The 14,549-nt window shown below is 40.7% G+C and overlaps 1 protein-coding gene across 3 annotated transcripts in view; it reads left to right on the forward strand.

Moving 5' to 3' along the window:
* Positions 1-14,549, forward strand: part of asic1b (acid-sensing (proton-gated) ion channel 1b) — a 209,481-nt gene that overhangs the window by 169,239 nt on the left and 25,693 nt on the right. Inside the window, exon 1 of one of the 3 annotated variants that reach the window (XM_026166911.1) lies at positions 5,544-6,919. The exons of the other annotated variants lie outside the window; for them this stretch is intronic. Coding sequence (XP_026022696.1) covers positions 6,314-6,919 — 606 coding nt within the window. The 5' untranslated portion in view covers positions 5,544-6,313. Of the gene's footprint in view, positions 1-5,543; positions 6,920-14,549 lie in introns of those variants that run through there. 3 annotated transcript variants of the gene reach the window in all.

Genomic DNA, 14,549 nt, shown 5'->3' on the forward strand with positions numbered 1-14,549 from the left:
CCCCTTTCTGATTCTGATTCTGATTCTGAAAAAATAATAAAACAGTGATATCTACAACCCTGATTTCAAAAATGTTGAGACAGTGTAAAATGTAAGTAAAAACAGAAAGCGGTGATTTGCAAATCTCATATTTTGTTCACAATAGAGATTCCAGATGCACAAGCTATCAATTCCATAGGCTATAAAGCAACGCTATACTGTCAGAGATGCAGGCTTTTTGAACTGAGCACTGATAACAAGCTCTTTAGTTTTGAGGAGGCAGCACCCATGTTTTGCAAAAGACTTTCAAGTTTCAGTTTGTCTGACCACAGAACAAGTTTCACTTTTCCTCAGTCAATTTTAAATGAGCTTTGACTCAGAGCAGACGGTGGTGTTGCTACTTCACATTCACATGTGACTTCTTCTTTGCTTCTTAGAGCTTTAACCTGCAGCAAACTGTGTTCACAGACAGTGATTTCTTGCAGTGTTCCCGAGCCCATGCAGTGATTTCCATGACAGAATCATACTTGTTTTTAAAGCAGCGTCACCTGAAGTCCCTGAAGATCACAGGCATCTAGTGTTGATTTTCAGCTTCGTCCTTTGCACACAGAAATTTCTCCAGATTCTCCAAATCGTTTGATGTTATCTATTCAAAGAAACATTGTTCTGAAATTGTCCCAAATTGTTTGCAGATTGGTGAATCTCTGTCCGTATTTACTTCAAGAAACTCTACCTCTTTAAGATGCTCTATTTATACCCAATCATTTCAGTGACCTGTTGGTTAAATTAGATTAGAAATAAGTATGTCACCTCTGGTTAAGCAATTTGGAGGCAAAGTTAGATGTTTTGGACACGTGCAGAGAAGGGATTGTGGACATATTGAACAAAATATCTTGAAGATGGAGCTTCCAGGCAGGAGAAAAAATGAAGACCTCAGATGGGGTTCCTGGATTTACTAAAGGAGGACATGCAGAGGGTTGATGTGATAGAAGAGGAAGTTAGGGAAAGCGTGAGATGGACGTAGATTAGGTGTTCATCTCCTGCTTTGTAAACAGGCTTTCCAGTGCAGCTTGTTTAGGGGTCACCACACTGAGGAGGGAGCAGCCAAAAGAATAAGAAGAAAAAGAAGTTTAGAAGAAGAAAAAGAAGGTTACAGACACGTTCTCAGTTAACCTAAGGAGTTGCAATATGTTCCCCCAGCTGTTTCTATTCAATACCACTTACTTTCTAGCCTTTTGGTTGTGCATCACAACTTTCATAAGACATGCTGCTGATGTAAAATACCAAATAGGCTACTGTTTTTATGCATAGTAAAATGTCTCAATTTAAACGTCCTATTGTAAAGAAAATATGGGATTATGAGATTTGCAAATCATTGCTGTTTGTATTCGCATTTCACCCAGCTTCTCAATATTTTCAGAATTGGGTTCATAAAAAGGCATCTCCAGTGCCAGGGTTAATGCTCTTTCTTGCAATGTTAAAGAATGGCCGGGATCCCTCTTTTGATCTGGAAAATATTTCGTACAGGGTGTGTTTATTCATCACCTCTCTGCCAGGTTTCTAATAATCAGCCTTGTAGTTTTATCGTAATCCTCCTCCTGCATAGAGACAAGCGGACAGCTCTGAAAACATATTTCCGCCTCAACACTGTCGTGGTGCATAAACAAAAATGAAATTACTTGCATATGTATAAAGCTGTATATAAATGCAGTAAAAGTCAGAAATATCTAGAACATAGTACTCTGATGTTAATGAACTTCATTTGCGCCATAGGTTTGACAACCAGAGTTCGTGGCACTAATAAAATACATCATGCATTTCAGCCTTGAGCATGTCACACACTGCATGTCAAAAGGTGTAATCCCCTCTGGTTCGCTACAGTGAATGATAAGGTGTGACGTCAAGTAACAGCTATTAGGTTTCCATGCTTGTCAGTGGCTTTTCATTCATCTCCAGTTGGATTTTCAGCATTCGCTGCCTCAGTGGCCTCACTGATTGAAACTGAACTCTTTTTCTCATTTAGAGGAACTGTCAAAGCAAAAATCCATCCTAAGAACAGCTATGTACTGATTATTCTTATTCACATTAGCTCCCTCCGATCAAGCAACTAATAATCTGTGGTGCCTAATAGGCTGTGATGGAAATTCATGACACCAGTTTGCAATGAATACTGACATTTGTGGACTGAGACAGTTCCTGTAATTACACCCCTTTTTGTTTCTGTGTAATGGTGCTGACAGGTCTGAACTCGAGAGAGCATCCATTAATGTACACGACTGGCTAAGAATGGTCCGCATCAGATTTATGTTTATCAGCCCTGTGACTTCACAAGAAGAAAGATACGCAATCACAAAAGTGGTTGAGCTGTCTGAGTAACGTTGTGCATGTGTTTCTTTTAAAAAGAGTATTGAAGTGTCTGAACTCTTTCTTTTTTGAAGCAATAAAAAAGCAGTATTTTTATAGTTAAACTTCTGCCGTGTGGGTATTCACAACTATAAAATCGATATTCTTTCAGCAAAGTCTGCATTTTTCTTGCCAATACTAATCAAAGAAACTGCTCTTTATGGGATTTCTTCTTATTCAGTCTTGACAGTATCTCCCTTTTTGTCCAGTGATAAATTTATATTCTCTTTTGTTTTACACCAAACAGTCCATTAGGATATTTGTTCATGTCACAGATGCTTTAGTATGAATAGCAATAATATGTGGCCAGAGTTTCCTGATAAATATCCCTGTTTGGTTTCATAATGGGTTCATTAGTGAAAGTCTAACAGCGTCTTCAGAGCAGCATGCATTTGTTATTCTGTTGTTGTTGTTACACTTGCTTTGGGATTGTGTTTCTGTGTCAAGCAAGTACATCATTATCCCTTCACCCAGACGGATTAGTTTGTTGCTCAGAGCCTCTCCTCCGATATGTCTCTCTTGATGAGCTGACTGGGGAAACAGGGTTGAACAAATGCTGTTAAATGCCACAAGTGTCAGGATCCCTCTCCTGAGAGTTCTGATGCGCCGCCCACCATGTTATTAATATAAGTAACAGATAATCTGTAGTCATCCTCTATTTTTAAGCTCAACCTGAATATGTTTCTGTTCATGACTGGACCAGAAAAAAATGATTTTATGTCCTTTATTTCCTTTTACAGCCATGCCAACTGCATTCACTCAGGCACATCTTGATCACTTCAGTGTAACTCCTGACTACTGCGTGTGGTGGTGGAATCTCACTGAGAAGGCACCACGTACCCGTACTTGAGCAGCCATTCCCTGCGATACCCTCACTCGTTAAAACATAAGTAATCTCCTCGGTAGAAGGCCTGATTATCCTCTGAGGGGACATTAGAAGTCACGTGTGCTGCATTAACGACAAGAGAGAATGACAGTAAAAACTATGAGTAAGCAGGTGGGATCCTGAATGAATCCAGGAAACATAGAGTGAGGGTTGGTGGTTGCCTGATTTCATCCTTTCTTCCTTGCCATTTGTGAATTTTCTGTCATGTACACTAAAGTATGCCCTAATGTAGACAGACATTCAACACAGTCACAAAGACATAAAGGAAGCTTTGTAGCCCTATCAAGTACACCTATGAAAGAAGTAATGTGCCCATGTGGCGAGGCAGAAATGGGCCAAAATGAGCTTATGAGCCCCTTTAACTTCCCTGTTTATCCCACTCTGTATGCTGCACGTAGCTTTTCAAAGCCAGAATACTGCCTGGTATATTGTGTGGTAATTTAATTAAAATTACCTTAGCAATATGCAACAGAAAACACAAACATAAAATTAATCGTCAGACAATAACACAGTGAAATTAATCTGTGCTTAGAGACAGAGTGATTCAACTCTCAGAGCAACTCTCTGTCTCTTCTCCACTGTGCTGCTCATTCGCCCTGTTTCCCTGTAGCATGGAGATAAAGTTTGTTGTGCATGGGAGAAGAAACAATACAGACTATTAATATGAGGCTTTTCTCCCCAAAACCAGTAGCCTCAGACTCTTTATTGTCATAATATTAAAGAAAAAGTTGCAAATGTGTACATTTACAAACTCCGTAACCATGACATTTTGGTATTTTTACTAACATTTAAGATGTACTTTGTACAATTTAATCTACTATTACACTTTATTTCACAGGCTCTTTATACATTTACATAACGCACAGGACGTTTGGTCAAAGCACTGTGTATGTGATACCAGAGTGAGAGTCGGGACAAATCGTTTACATTTTCAATTCAATTTAATACAGTTTTATTTAAATACCAACAAATCACAGGAACAGTTGCCTCAAGGCACTTTTCATTGTAAGGTAAAGGTAAACAATAATACATAAAAAACAAAGAAAACCCCAACACACTGATGACCCCGTGTGACCAAACGCTTTGGTGAAAGCGGAAAGAAAAAACTCTCTTTTAACAGGAAGAAACCACTGGCAGAACCAGGCTCAGGGAGGGGCGAACATCTGCCACAACTGGTTGGGAGTATATATTTCAAAGTATAACATTACTCAGAGTAAATGACTTTCAGAATCTCTTGTACTTTTCAGGTACTGAAAACAGAGTTTTTGAAGCTCTTGCTTAGTTTCCCTATATCTCCCGGAGACAGTCAAGCAAATGTTTAATGATTTATAGCTTACAACACAAATTACAACCATAGCCATAACCTGGCATATCGATCAACCAATGAATGTTTGCCTTAAGGAGTTTGTAAAGGAGTGTGTTTTAACCAAACCAAAAACTAAAGTCAGTCTAAGAATATCGGTTCTACATGGTTCAAACGCAGCCGTCTTTTAGATATCGCACTACACAGCATTTCCACTGTTGTGTCTGCACTACTCTGAGCATGCAGTGATGAATTATTACCAACAACGTTCTACTTCTTCAAAAAAAAGTGAGATAGATAGATAGATAGATAGATAGCCCTTAACTGTTGGCTCTTTTCCAATCTCATTGTCTTGCCTCGTGTTATTCCCTGACTTTCCGGTCATTGTGTTCCCGGATCACAGCAATTACCAAAGTTTCAAGAAACCTTGATTTATTCCTTAGATCATATAGAGTGACAAGGCAAGTACTCCACATTCAAGCTTTCTCTCTCCTGTCATTCACACCGTCTCCTTCTCAGCTCCGTTTCCTTTGCAGTCACGCAGTAGCCTGAGCAATACACACATGCACACTGTCTACAACAAGAAGCACGCAGATTGAATCAGACCTGCAGTGTCCAGCTTTTACTTGGGGTTGGAACACTCTGTGATGGTGATCAACCAAGCATAAACCACCACTTAACCAGCACCCCCGAGAGGGAGATTGTTTTCGCAAAACACTTTGTCAATGGTGCATTCAAGCATCATGCTCTAGCTTGAAACAGGTTCCCCTCATCACAGTCAAACTGGGGCACCGCAGGGTCAGAAAAAACATTAAATGCTGCTTTGGCTTGTTGGGACTTCAGGAGATGCTTTGAAGACTTGCAACATGATTTCCATTCATTTACCAGCAGCACCTTGACCTTTTTTTGTCTTCTCATCTTTGACCGAATCACTTCAGAGAAATGACATTCAAGAATGTCAACCTGTTTACTTACAGCTGAGTGAGAGACAAAAAAGTTACAGAAGTCTCCGTTTACTATGAATCTGCCTTGTTTAAAATTCAACTGGTGGGACAATAATGAAAGAGAATACAGTCTCTGGAGCCTTACTCTCTGTACTCTGCTCAGTTTTGAGGTAGAACACATATTGTAAGGCAGTAGGATTAAGGTGCGTGTGTGCGCGCCTATAGGAGTGTGCGTGCTTCTGTGTGTGCATGACGGGCTTGAAAAGGAAGACAAATGGTCTGTAGCTACTGAGGCCAGTGATTTTATTCATCAAACAGCGCATATTCCAAACCGTGTGCGTTACAAGTGAGGTTAGAGGATGGAAAAGTGAGAATTAAAATAGGGAGGCGGACAGAAAGAATGTGTTTTACCATGTAAGTGCGATTTTAACTAAATCCATTGTCTCGAGGGAAATTCTACAGATTTTTCTCAGAGACTAACTGCTTATAATTTAGATGAAATAATCCCCTAGACTCCTGTTGCTGCACAGTAGCGCACTAAATCATTCGGAATAACTTCGCTCCCCCCCGGACAAGCTCTGGGAGCGCTGTGAGGCTGACAAAATACTCCCCCATCACCGCCACAAGCTGCTGTTCAGTGCCAGAAAAGACTGAGTGGAGCTGCGTGCGTTTCACTCTCTCTCTCTTCAAAGTCTCTGACAAACAGCAGCCATCGGAGAGCGCAGAGGCGATTTTAGGCGCATTCTCTGTGACCACAGCGGGACCGATGTTGAAAGCGCGCACCAGCCTTCCTCCAAAATGTGCCAGTGCGGCTCATCTGGATCGAAACCCAGACCGGGCTCTCTTGCCGAAGCCGGGAAGCTCTTCTTGAAACACACCACTTTGCACGGCTTAAGACACATCTTCCTCAGCGGCTCCTACCCCCGAAGAGTCGCGTGGTTGCTGGCGTTCCTGGCTGCCTTGGGTCTGCTCTTCACCTGGTCCTCAAACAGAGTGCGGTACCTCCTCTCGTCACCCGTGTACACCAAGGCGCACATGGTGTACGCCAAGCGACTCGTTTTCCCCGCTGTCACCATTTGTAACCAGAACCTCCTTCTGCCGCGGCGCATGAAGAAGACTGACATATTCAGCGCGGGGAAGTGGCTGGGACTTCTGGGGATGAACGGGCAGGTCTCCCCCGCTGCGAGAGAGGCGCTTACCCCTTTGCGGGGCGACAGCGCAGAGGGCGAGCCGCCCTGGTCCCCGCTGTCTCGGATTTTGGACTTCAACCACTTCCTTCCTCCTCCCCGGGAGTCCGAGCCGTCCATGAGACAGCTGCTGGACCGGCTGGGACACCAACTGGAGGAGATGTTGTTGTATTGTCGGTACCAGGGAGAGCTCTGCGGGCCTCGCAATTTTAGCACTGTGAGTGTTTTGCCAAAGTTATTTTATTTTATTTTATCTTTTTATAAGTGAACCGCACTCCTCCCCAACAGGTTGATGCCGTTTTTAGAGATGGATGCAGGTTTGGGGATTATTAGGCTGAGTGAAATGTTTATTGTCTGATCGAATCTTACATGTGGCACAAGAATAGGTATCACTCTACGAAATTAATTCACTTTGAAGTCACGCAATTACAAGAATGCACAACACGCATTCCTCCGCACTGTTGCTTGGTGATGTGCCCCAGTAGTTCAATTAACTCTCCCTCTCTCCACGTCTTAAGCTCTATCCATCTACGCCACTGTTATATTTATATGGACTTACGCAGCATCCCACTCTTTTTCTGGTCAGTAATTATTCTGACTGTATCTGAATTCATAAATATATTTCTGTAATAGTTCTGCATTAATGCCCCTAAACAGGCTTGACAAGATTTGAAGTGATGGTTTTATATTTGCATTTCTGCCTCCCTTGTTTAAACAAACTTATATTTCTGTCACTTTCATAAATTACTGAATTTCTCTTGTAAATTCCACAGGAACAATAGCAAAAGATTTAAAAAATAATTCAGTGGAGATGTTTGCAAAATCCAGTAACCTTCAGTGTTGGCCACGTGGTCTGGATTGATCCCTCCTTTGTCGTCCATTACTTCTGGATCAATGTGTATACACTTCTAGACCAATCTGCCCCTAATGAAGACTTTTGATTCATTTAGGAACATTTTACAACACTCACTGACAAAGTGATAGAGTGCAGTTAACGTTGGCCTCAATGGTAATCTGCAGCCCCATTGATTGCATTCCATCATCATGTGGAGAACAATGTAAAAGCCAAGTGCTGCTCTCTCTCCCACCTCATTACCCAAATTTGTTTTCAGTTAAATAGATTTTGTTATGGTGTTAGAAACACAGTTTGATGTCAAGAAGGCTCCTCTGCTATTTGCAGCAGGCATGATGACTAAGGATTATTTTATCTTTTAGGAAAATGTATAATTTGAAACTCCTTGCCTTGATGGCAGCCCTCAGTCTGTGTCATCAAACCATATCCACAAATAATGCATCAAAAACTGCTTTTTTCATCTCCAATTTACAAAGCAACAGAGCCAGAAAAACAAAAACGTTATCACAGTCAAACACATTTCTTCATAACATCATCTCTAATGTTGTATTAAGTGGGGTAGGGTCTAACCGAGAACAACTTAATTTACAGATATGCATAATAGCAAAGTCTGTGTTTTGGGGGCAAGTGCTACTCCACTGATAATCAATGATGATCTCCTTGGCTTCTGGGCAGGCAAGACAAGCTGTCAGCGTGAGTCAGACCAATAGAGTCAGTCACACTTGAGAAGCGAGGTGTGGAGGACGAAGGCGAGTCTGTCTACATAGACTTTGAGGATGTATTGACTTTTGTGCAAGAACCCCCTGTGATGTTGGGTCTCTCTTGAAGCTCTATAAATATGGTCCACTGGCCTCAGCAATCTATCCTTCCCTCCGTTCGTCTTTATCCGTGCTTCACCAACACACATGCTTAATTCTCAGGCCTGTCTCTCTTCACTTGTGGGTCACAGACATTGATTTCTATTTAAGAAGTTGACCTAAGAACGAGATGGCAGCCTGGGCACCTCCTGCGCGCTCCACTGACTGATGACTCCCTGCCCAGTTTTTCTTAAATCTTACTGGGAAGTCTGTGTATTTAAAGGTGTATTTGGTTTGCCGATCATCAGTGAAACGTTAAGTCAACATTAACCGATGAATTAATGACTTGCGAGCAGCAATATAAGCAGTAAACAAAATATTTACACATTATCACCTTATGAATTTGTAAGCAAGCTGTTAGTTATTAGCAAACAGCGGCCTTTTTATATCTCCAGCCAACATCGCGTAACATTAGGATTCATTCTGAGACATGTTTCCGTCCACTTTCTTCTTTGGTCAACTGTGTTTACCAGTTAGTTGTTTCTTTTGTGTTTGTGCAGTACCTGCCCAGCATCAAACAAAGCAATCTTTTTTTTTCTGATAACAGACCCCTGCTGTGTCTGGAGAGAATGCTAGTGGAAGCAGTGACAATAAACCAAAAGATCTTAGACCAAAACAGCTTTTATATTCATTCCTGCACCTTCTACAACATCACCAGCAATAGCATCATTATTCTAAAAGGCATGCAAATGGGCTTTTTTTTTATTTAAAATGAGTTACTTTGATGCTTCCTAATTGGAAAACTTTCTGTGTTGTTCCACTTTAACCCACACCTGTTTTCTTCTAACTAGTCAGAGACAAATTGGGAGCAATGAGCAAAGTTGCCATTTGTAAAGGTGACAGAACAAAAACCTGGCAAGATCCATTTAGATCCTAAGCACCTCTAAGGCTCCCCTTCTAGGCTGACTTGAATAAAAGCTGAGCTCATTCTTGACCTTGGAAACAGTTGTCTTGTTTTTCAAAGTCCGATAAATAGATTCTGTGGGTTCTCATCTGCTGCTGTGCAGAACTCGATATGGAGGTTGTTTTTAAGAGATTTTAGAAGTGAAACATTCCGTCTTTGTTGGGGCTCATTTTGAAGTCTTCATTTATACGCGTGGTGCATTTTGTCTGTCGTGTTAAATTGTATTATATAAAGCATATAAAGCAAAGTAAACTGCCATGCGTCATTATAAACTTGCTAATTCTTGTGTTTGTTGCACAGAGTGAAGCTCAGCATAGATAATCGTTCCTAGGTGTGTGTGTTTTTCTAACTGTCATAAAATAACACACTTGTTGTACTCAGCTCTGATTTTGATATGAATGGAGGAGGAGGAAAGTGGTTCCCTGGCAACTTTAGGGAACAGCTTGTGCATCCTTTTCACATTGTCATGTGAAGGATAGCCGAGGGCCATCTCAACAGTCTCAGGCTGTCTCTCTGTGAATTATTTATCGAAGAGAAAGACGGTGACATTTCAACACCATGTGTGAACGAGACAGAGTGATGTCTCTCTCAGTGTTTTCTCCCATAGGTGGGATCGATTTAAATATTTGTATTCTGTGTTTACAAGTTAACAAGATCTGGCAGTTCTCACTTTAAATGCAATGTATGGGGCACAGTGCTCAATGGAGCAAAAACCAAAAGCGGCGCAGGATTTACCTTCAAGGGAAAAGCTGCTTAGGCAATCCAAATGTTTCACCTTCCTTAATGCTAAATGTATTGGAGCAAATAAAGGTTAACGGCAACAAGTTTCAAACATTCACAATCACTGTGCAGAGTCATTAATTACCAGCTTTATCCCTGCGCTACATCTAGAATTAATTCATTTAAAGCTTATCTTTAAATATTATTAACAGGATTTTGTTTCTGCCTCAGGTATAAAGGTTGCACTTTTCCAGAATATTAAGAAGCTCGTGCTAAACGGTAAGGACGCATTTGAGAAATCTTAACGCAAAAACCAAGGCGCGAGAGACAGACATGAAGAAGCATGTTCTGACTAAGCTCAAACATCAGCTCAAACGAAACACAATGAAGATCCTGACTCCCCAAGGTCATCACTGGCACCCACTTCTGCTGCTCTTCACTCAAAGCAGCGAGCACAATCTCCTGGTTACCACAGCAACTCTGACTACAGGCCTCCTGTAGTCAGTCACCACATTACCAACACATACACACAGATGGTGAGAAGGGGTGGCTGCACAGTACACACGCACGAAAATACTGTACACACTAATTTGAGCGTAGTCATTCATATTCTCGTGCAGATATGTGTGCACGCTTGGGCACATGCACAATGACAAATAAATGTGCTTGCAATTGGAACAATCTTATCGCTGTTTTGTTGATGTCTATCTGCCAAATGCTTTTCTCTGTTCAGGGGGAGCAGCAGTGCCTCGTCTTTTGTTCAAACTTGTCTCCTGAAGAGAGTAGAAAAAGTCATATTGAGATTTAATGGGAAAACTTAGAAATTGTGCTAACAAATCAGTAGCTTGTTTAGATGTAGACAGGTCTGTTAGTTAAATTCTATCAATAATAAAGCAAGCATTTCTTTTTTTTCTGCTTTTTTCCTTTTACCTATTGTTTTACTCAGATATTTTCAGTAGGCGTTTTCTGCCTTTTCCATGTCAAAAGATAAATAGTAATCAGATTTTGGTCAGCGGCATCTCCAGGACTAAGATGGATTTCTAGGGCATTTTATTGATATCCTGCTTCTGAGTCTCAGCACATAGAAAGCGGTTAGGAGCTCTGCTTTTCACTAAGTTTTTCCACTTATGCACTTGAAAGGTCACATCTCATATTGTGTCCGACCATCAGAAGGCCTTTTATTACATTTCATCACTTTGTGTTTTAAAAGCGCCTATATAACCACCCCATAGGGGGTAATCCATTGTGGATTGTGCTCCATTTATTCCACACACTTCAGTGAACAGGATTTACATTACACTAACTTTTCCTCTTTGAGACATGGCGCCAATCTTTTCAGCTCTCTGCATCTGGTGTTTGTGACATATGAATAATCTGTCATGAAGCACTAATGTCTGAGTCACACGTCACCATATAATGAACGCTTTCTTATTTGTTCCCAAGATCCATGCAATACATTCAGAAGAAAGGAAGCAGCAACACTTTTAAGCAGCCTCAGTATGAAAAAACGTGCAAATTCTCTTTTTCCTGACACTGAATTCTTATCTCGACTGTTTTCCGTGAGAACTGTGTTTGGGCCCAGAGTCGAGGACAAAGGAAAGAGATTTATTTCATTCATTATTTCTCCGCACTTCTTATTACTTGACTCCAAACCTCCTCCCTTCCTTGCTGCTACTGCTTCCTCATTTGAATGTCAAAATGTTGAAGGTTAACAGGAACTTAATTGAGAGCTAGCATGCTTTGATACAAGGCTCAAAATCATGTTGCTTGACAACAAAGTAAGGGATGATTGTATTTTGGATCCTAGCCATGGCTTTCCATTTCCTAATGTTTATGATTGGATTACACATCCATTAGTTCACTAGCCGTCTTGTCTTTGCCAGTAGGTCGCAGTTCATTGCTGCACGCAATAGTGCCTCTTTAAATAGATGCGACTGCATGGATCAACTCTTCGCATGTAGTTTGAGGGCAAGTAGTTTGTTTTGACTGCATCATGTTCATTGAACTCTGTGTTGTATCTCTTTGTGTGGCAGAGAAGAGTTTGCTAGATGTCTTTTTTTTTTTAGATGCTTTTAATCCATTCAGGGGGAAAAAGACTGTATTTTTCATTCAATTGCAAACAAAAACATATATATTCTGAATCTAGCTTTTCAAAAACTCTTTGTCAAATGAATATATTTACATTTTGGACTATGACAAATAACTCTGCTATATGTATATATTTTATACATATTACTTCAAGCCTTGTGCTGAGCACGTCAGCCATCACCATCTTCAGGTGACAAGTGAGTGGTGGTCTTGACTGAGAATCTGAGGAACAATGTTAAAGACTTGTCAGTCACAATGATCCTAACCCAGTGTTCCTTTAACCAAGGGATCTGTGATTTGGAGGGTGGCACGACTCCCAGGTTGAATGCATTCCAGTCAAAGTGGTCAGAAAAGCAAGGGAAAAAAATTGCTTTGCTCCCTAAGATAGTAGATCTATTCATCTATTCCTAGCAATGCAGCAGATCGCCTGTTTTTTTGTTTTGCTTGCAGTCAAAAACACTGCTGCAGCACATTCACTGATAGTGTCGCGGCCTTTTACGTTCCAAACACCAAAAAAGTCCAAGAAAAGGCCGTGGGTGGCAACGGGAGGTTTGTTTTAGAACGCACTTCTGACTCCATTGTTTAAAAATCATATGCCATTTATTTCGTGGAAAATTATAAACAGAAATCAGCCAACTAACTTCTTAACTTTCGTTTAATTTTAAGTTTTAACTTAATTTGCTTTAACAACTTCAGAAGTGGTCAAAAAATCATTTTCTAACCCTCCCGTCTTCCCATCTGACATTTGGCAAACAAAAAACAAAAACCTCTCTACCACACCCATCCAGGGTGCTCTTAATCTCTTGATTAATGGGAGGGTCCATAAGCTAATAAACCAATCACTTTCCAAAAGCTTCTCCAATAAAATTAATTACAAATTTACATAACAAAACTAGGTCAGTATATTCTTACACCTTTAAAGAAAAAACAAAAATGAATACAAATTGCATTTTATAAACATTCAACAAAAATGGCCACAACAGATAGAGTGCAGTCAGTGCTCTGTGTATGGCTTATTTCAGTCACAAATACAGAACACTGGCAGTACAGAAGAAAAGTGTTACAGTTTTGCTACTGTTTACATTCACTGCTGCCATCTTGGATAGAAAAGTTGTAGTTGGTGGGGCTTCTCTGACTTTCCTAGTAGGAAATCCATCTTGAAGGGGCATTCCAATTGAAAACTCCAACTTGCTTCAGGTGAAACACAACATAAAGTCTACCTTCCTAACCGTCCTTATGGGACTTTTTGGCAAACCTCTTGCTGCCTATTAGTAAAAAAAAGTTTAAAGCACACACTTAGAGACTATGATCGTGGGGTGATCGTGGCTCAAGAGTTGGGAGTTCGCCTTGTAATCGGAAGGTTGCTGGTTGCTGGTTCGAGCCCCAGCTCGGACAGTCTCGGTCGTTGTGTCCTTGGGCGAGACACTTCACCCGTTGCCTACTGGTGGTGGTCAGAGGGCCCGGTGGCGCCAGTGTCCGGCAGCCTCGCCTCTGTCAGTGCACCCCAGGGTGGCTGTGGCTACAATGTAGCTTGCCGTCACCAGTGTGTGAATGTGTGTGTGAATGGGTGGATGACTGGTTGTGTAAAGCGCTTTGGGGTCCATGGGGACTAGTAAAGCGCTATACAAATACAGGCCATTTACCATTTACCATTTACTATATCCATCTTTTTTGACTGGCTGGCTGTAAATGTTTAATTTTCCATTAACCAGAAAATTTGAGTCAACTAACCTTTTCAATTCGTTAAAACCAACAGAATAATAAAACTGTTCTAAATTTTAAAATAACAGAAATTGTAGTGATGTGCGGATCGATACTGAAATATCGATTCCTCCGATACCAGTCATTTATGCTCTAGAATCGATTCTCACATTAAAATATCGATATTTTAGTAATTTAGGGTGAATTTGAAGTTTATCATTAACAGGAACACAGTGGAAAGAAACTATATCATTCGGATTGTCTACATTGGAAGGAACTACTTCCTCTTCCGCCTTTGAAGGCAAACTGAAGAGGGACAGGGATAAGTGCTGCTAGGGCGAGACAGACGTCTCTCACAGAGTCCTTTAGTGCTGCAGGCAGGCAAGGTGTTCAAATATATTTCTATATGATGAATTCTGCATTATTAAGTGATAACAACATAGTAATCATTATGATGCTATAATTTGAAGTACAATAAAAGATACAATAAATAAAATAAGTTTTTTGTACAAAGTATCGGTATTGGATCAGTATTGTCGATACCACCCAGAATTTTACTTGGTATCGAATCGGAAAGGAAATCAGTGGTATCGCACATCACTAAGAAATTGTTGTTTTATCTAAAACAACATATAAAATATCTTTATTTCCTTTTGCAAGATTTACTTTGGTACATTGGCCTGAGAGACTTTTCAGGCCAACACTATCCCATTCTGAAATAAGT

The sequence above is a fragment of the Astatotilapia calliptera genome, chromosome 5 (genome assembly GCF_900246225.1).
Source record: "Astatotilapia calliptera chromosome 5, fAstCal1.2, whole genome shotgun sequence".
NCBI classification, from domain to species: domain Eukaryota; kingdom Metazoa; phylum Chordata; class Actinopteri; order Cichliformes; family Cichlidae; genus Astatotilapia; species Astatotilapia calliptera.